At 43.5% G+C, this 4,373-nt stretch overlaps 1 protein-coding gene across 1 annotated transcript in view; it reads right to left on the bottom strand.

Annotated features, from left to right (window-relative positions):
• SBNO1 (strawberry notch homolog 1 (Drosophila)) overlaps positions 1-4,373 on the bottom strand; it is a 100,875-nt gene that overhangs the window by 69,870 nt on the left and 26,632 nt on the right. The window contains exon 4 of the mRNA XM_011948584.1: positions 3,755-4,114. Coding sequence (XP_011803974.1) covers positions 3,755-4,114 — 360 coding nt within the window. The remainder of the gene's footprint in view (positions 1-3,754; positions 4,115-4,373) is intronic.

Genomic DNA, 4,373 nt, shown 5'->3' with positions numbered 1-4,373 from the left:
CAAGACTCCGTCTCAAAAAAGAAAGAAAAGAAAACCAAAAAAACCCAAAACCTGGGGTTATCACCTAAAAGGAATCAATTTCATGTGATCTGGTGGTACTTGCTAATTTTCAAGGCAAAATAATTATTTCTAGAAGAAGAAAAATCTATTTTGGAACTCCTTACTTCCTCCTGCTCCCAGAGTAAAGATCCAAACAATGAACTTTCTTCTTCTATACCACTGGTTTTCAAACTCTTTTAAATATAGCAATAAAATCTCAGAATCCACTTATCAATCATCAGAGCTGCTTGACTGAATAGGGGTGGGGATATCCAGTCCAGAACCCCTGGAACCACCCTTCAGCCTCCAAGGATCCCTGAAGTCCTCACAGTACCTGGAATTCTTGAGATAGAGGTGTGGAAATCACTGCCTTTAGGGAAGAGAGTGCTAACACCAGGAGGGCTAAACAGCATTTCATCTATTCTAGCAAAAGATGAAGAGTATTTGGGAGGACTATCACTTGGACTCTAAAACGAGTACAACTAATTCAAGCATTCACAGGACAGGTGCGGTGGCTCACGCCTGTAATCCCAGAACTTTGGGAGGCCAAGGTGGGCTGATCACTTGAGGTCAGGAGTTCAAGACCAGCATGGCCAACGTGGTGGAACCCCATCTCTACTAAAAATAGCCAGGCTTGGTGGCTCATGCCTGTAATCCCAGCTATTCGGGAGGCTGAAGCAGGAGAATCACTTTTTTTTTTTTTTGAGACGGAGTCTCGCTCTGTCGCCCAGGCTGGAGTGCAGTGGCCGGATCTCAGCTCACTGCAAGCTCCACCTCCCGGGTTTATGCCATTCTCCTGCCTCAGCCTCCCGAGTAGCTGGGACTACAGGTGCCCGCCACCTTGTCTGGCTAGTTTTTTTGTATTTTTTAGTAGAGACGGGGTTTCACCGTGTTAGCCAGGATGGTCTCGATCTCCTGATCTCGTGATCCGCCCATCTCGGCCTCCCAAAGTGCTGGGATTACAGGCTTGAGCCACCACGCCCGGCCGAGAATCACTTTAACTCAAGAGGCAGAGGTTACAGTGAGCCGATCATGTCACTGCACTCCAGCCTGGGCGATGGAATGAGACTCCGTCTTATAAAAAAATTAAAAAATAAAAATAAAGTATTAACAAAACAAGGCAACTAGAACAGAGATGATATTTGGAGGCATGATTTATTATAATTGTGAAAGAGCCGGAGATCAGCTCCTAGTTTTAAGACCAGAGAAAGTGACAGGTTAGAAATCCAAAGGGGTAATAACCACACAGAAAAGAGGTAGAACATGCAACACCCTTGCTTTCTGCAGTTCCATATTTTCAATGTTTTTCCCCTTCAGTAAAAAGAGGACCATCTCCTACAACAAAAAACTTTATCTTTAGCATTCACTTACCACATTATTATTATTTTTTTTGAGACAGTCTTGCTCTGTTGCCCAGGCTGGAGTACAGTGGCGCCATCTCAGCTCACCGCAACCTCTGCCTCCTGGGTTCAAGCAATTCCCTGCCTCAGCCTTCCAAGTAGTTGAGATTACAGACGCCTGTCACCATGCCCAGCTAATTTTTGTATTTTTAGTAGAGACGGGGTTTCACCGTGTTAGCCAGGATGGTCTCGATCTCCTGATCTCGTGATCCGCCCATCTCGGCCTCCCAAAGTGCTGGGATTACAGGCTTGAGCCACCACGCCCGGCCGAGAATCACTTTAACTCAAGAGGCAGAGGTTACAGTGAGCCGATCATGTCACTGCACTCCAGCCTGGGCGATGGAATGAGACTCCGTCTTATAAAAAAATTAAAAAATAAAAATAAAGTATTAACAAAACAAGGCAACTAGAACAGAGATGATATTTGGAGGCATGATTTATTATAATTGTGAAAGAGCCGGAGATCAGCTCCTAGTTTTAAGACCAGAGAAAGTGACAGGTTAGAAATCCAAAGGGGTAATAACCACACAGAAAAGAGGTAGAACATGCAACACCCTTGCTTTCTGCAGTTCCATATTTTCAATGTTTTTCCCCTTCAGTAAAAAGAGGACCATCTCCTACAACAAAAAACTTTATCTTTAGCATTCACTTACCACATTATTATTATTTTTTTTGAGACAGTCTTGCTCTGTTGCCCAGGCTGGAGTACAGTGGCGCCATCTCAGCTCACCGCAACCTCTGCCTCCTGGGTTCAAGCAATTCCCTGCCTCAGCCTTCCAAGTAGTTGAGATTACAGACGCCTGTCACCATGCCCAGCTAATTTTTGTATTTTTAGTAGAGACGGGGTTTCACCGTCTTGGCCAGGCTGGTCTTGAACTCCTGACCTCATGATCCACCCACCTCGGGCTCCAAACATGCTGGGATTACAGGCATGAGCCACCGCGCCCAGCCCATCTTTGTTTCTTAGTTGTGATCTAGCTTGACAGTTTCTCAGGCTTCCATACAAGGACAGTCTTGCTGTGCAGCCTTATAAATGCCTGCATTTGCCTTTTTAAAATCACTACCTTAAATATGGGAGAATTTACTGTACTAGGTATCTTGTTCAGCCAGCTCCAAATCCATCCTGTTTTCTGTTTTGGTCTCTAAATTCTTCCCTCACAATAGCATACATTCACTCCTTTAAGTTACGATGACATATGCTGATGTGAGGAAGCCACTCATACAAGAAGCAGGCTTCCTCATTAAATCCAAAGACCCTAACGAGAAGCATCTTCCTCCAACTGTCGACCATCCCAAAATCCCTTGCAAGTGATTCCAGAAGCTGCCCTGTATCTCAGCCAGGTCAAGGTCACAGCGCTGCACTCCACAGCAGAAAATGGAATCAGTCCTAAGACGGCTAAAATGATTTCCCAACTTGCATCTCACTGCCAGGTTGCAGTCAGTTCAGGACAATGACCTTGAGAGGAAAACAAAAAAACAAAAACCAAAAAACAAAAAACTACAGCCACAAGGACACAATGGTATGGACCCAAACATAAAAACCAGATGATCTGAAAATTTTTATTACATCTGTCACCTAAGACAAAGTTCTACATTTTCCTATCAACACTTATCACCCATTCTTTTAGAATGCTCTTAGCCCTCTATTTCAGAAAAACACAAGCAGGCCGGGCGTGGTAGCTCACGCTTGTAATTCCAACACCACTCGGGGAGGCTAAGGTGGGCAGACTGCCTGAGCTCAGGAGTTGGAGACCAACCTGGCCAACACAGTGAAACCCCATCTCCAGTAAAAATACAAGAATTATCTGGGAGTGGTGGCACGCTCCTGTAATCCCAGCTACTCGGGAGGCGGAGGCAGGAGTATGGCCTGAACCCATGAGATGGAGGTTGCAGTGAGCGGAGACTGCACCACTGCACTCCAGTCTGGGTGACAGACTGAAAGTCCGTCTTAAAAAAAGAAAAAAGAAATGCAGAATTGTGGGCTCTACTGAGAATCAGATTCTGCTTTCAAACAAGATCCACAGATGAGTCACAGGTAAATAAAGTGTAAGATGCACTGATTTGTAAAGGATTAAGAAAAATGTTAACTGACTACCTATAATATATAAAATTGGTAAGATTTCATGCTGCTAATGTAGCTACCTGATAATCCCAGAAATTTCATTTCAAAGCTAAACGTTCTACCCAAGGCATCTAAACTTTTGCTTCCCTTGAATTGTGTTAAAGACTGTAAGTACGCAAAACAATGCAGATAAACACCCTTTAATGCCCAGTTCTTTAAAAATTCAAGCAAATGGTTTAAAAAACACGCTGACGTAGCTTATCAAAGGGAGAAATTTGATACTATTGAAAACAGACTTACTAGCTGCTGTTGCTACTGGCTGAGCAATATTAGCAGGTGGCTTTAGTTTCATGAGTTCATTAAGACTATTATTTTTCAGTAGATCCTTCAGCTGAACTTGGTCTTTTGAAGGTGCACAAGTCATGGCATTTCGTACTATTGGTGCTGAGACTGACGGGCGTGTGCTTGCAGTAGTCTGGATAAACTTAGTTAAAGTGATGGTTTGCCTGTTGGTTGTTACAGGTGGTGTTTTAGTCATTACAATTGTAGATCCCAAGGGTGGAAGATGATTTATTTGATTCAGCACAAATGTTGTAGTAGATGGAGGCTGCTGCTAGACAGAAAACAAAAAACAATACACCACTGAAAAATGCTTTATTCTCTAATGAAACTTATATCCACAAACCTGGAAGAACAACTAAAAATCTTAAATGTACTTTTATCATTGCTTTTTTCTTTCTTTGAAACATAGTCTCATTCTGTCACCCAGGCTGAAGTGTGATCATAGCTCACTGGAGCCTTGCCCAACCAGGTTCAAGTGATTCTTGCACCTCAACCTCTCATGTAGCTGAGACTACAGGTGCAAGCCACTA

The sequence above is a fragment of the Colobus angolensis genome, unplaced genomic scaffold, assembly GCF_000951035.1.
Source record: "Colobus angolensis palliatus isolate OR3802 unplaced genomic scaffold, Cang.pa_1.0 Scaffold28, whole genome shotgun sequence".
Taxonomy (NCBI): domain Eukaryota; kingdom Metazoa; phylum Chordata; class Mammalia; order Primates; family Cercopithecidae; genus Colobus; species Colobus angolensis.
Note: the sequence above shows the minus strand (reverse complement) of the source record. Positions and strands in the feature narration are given on the sequence as shown.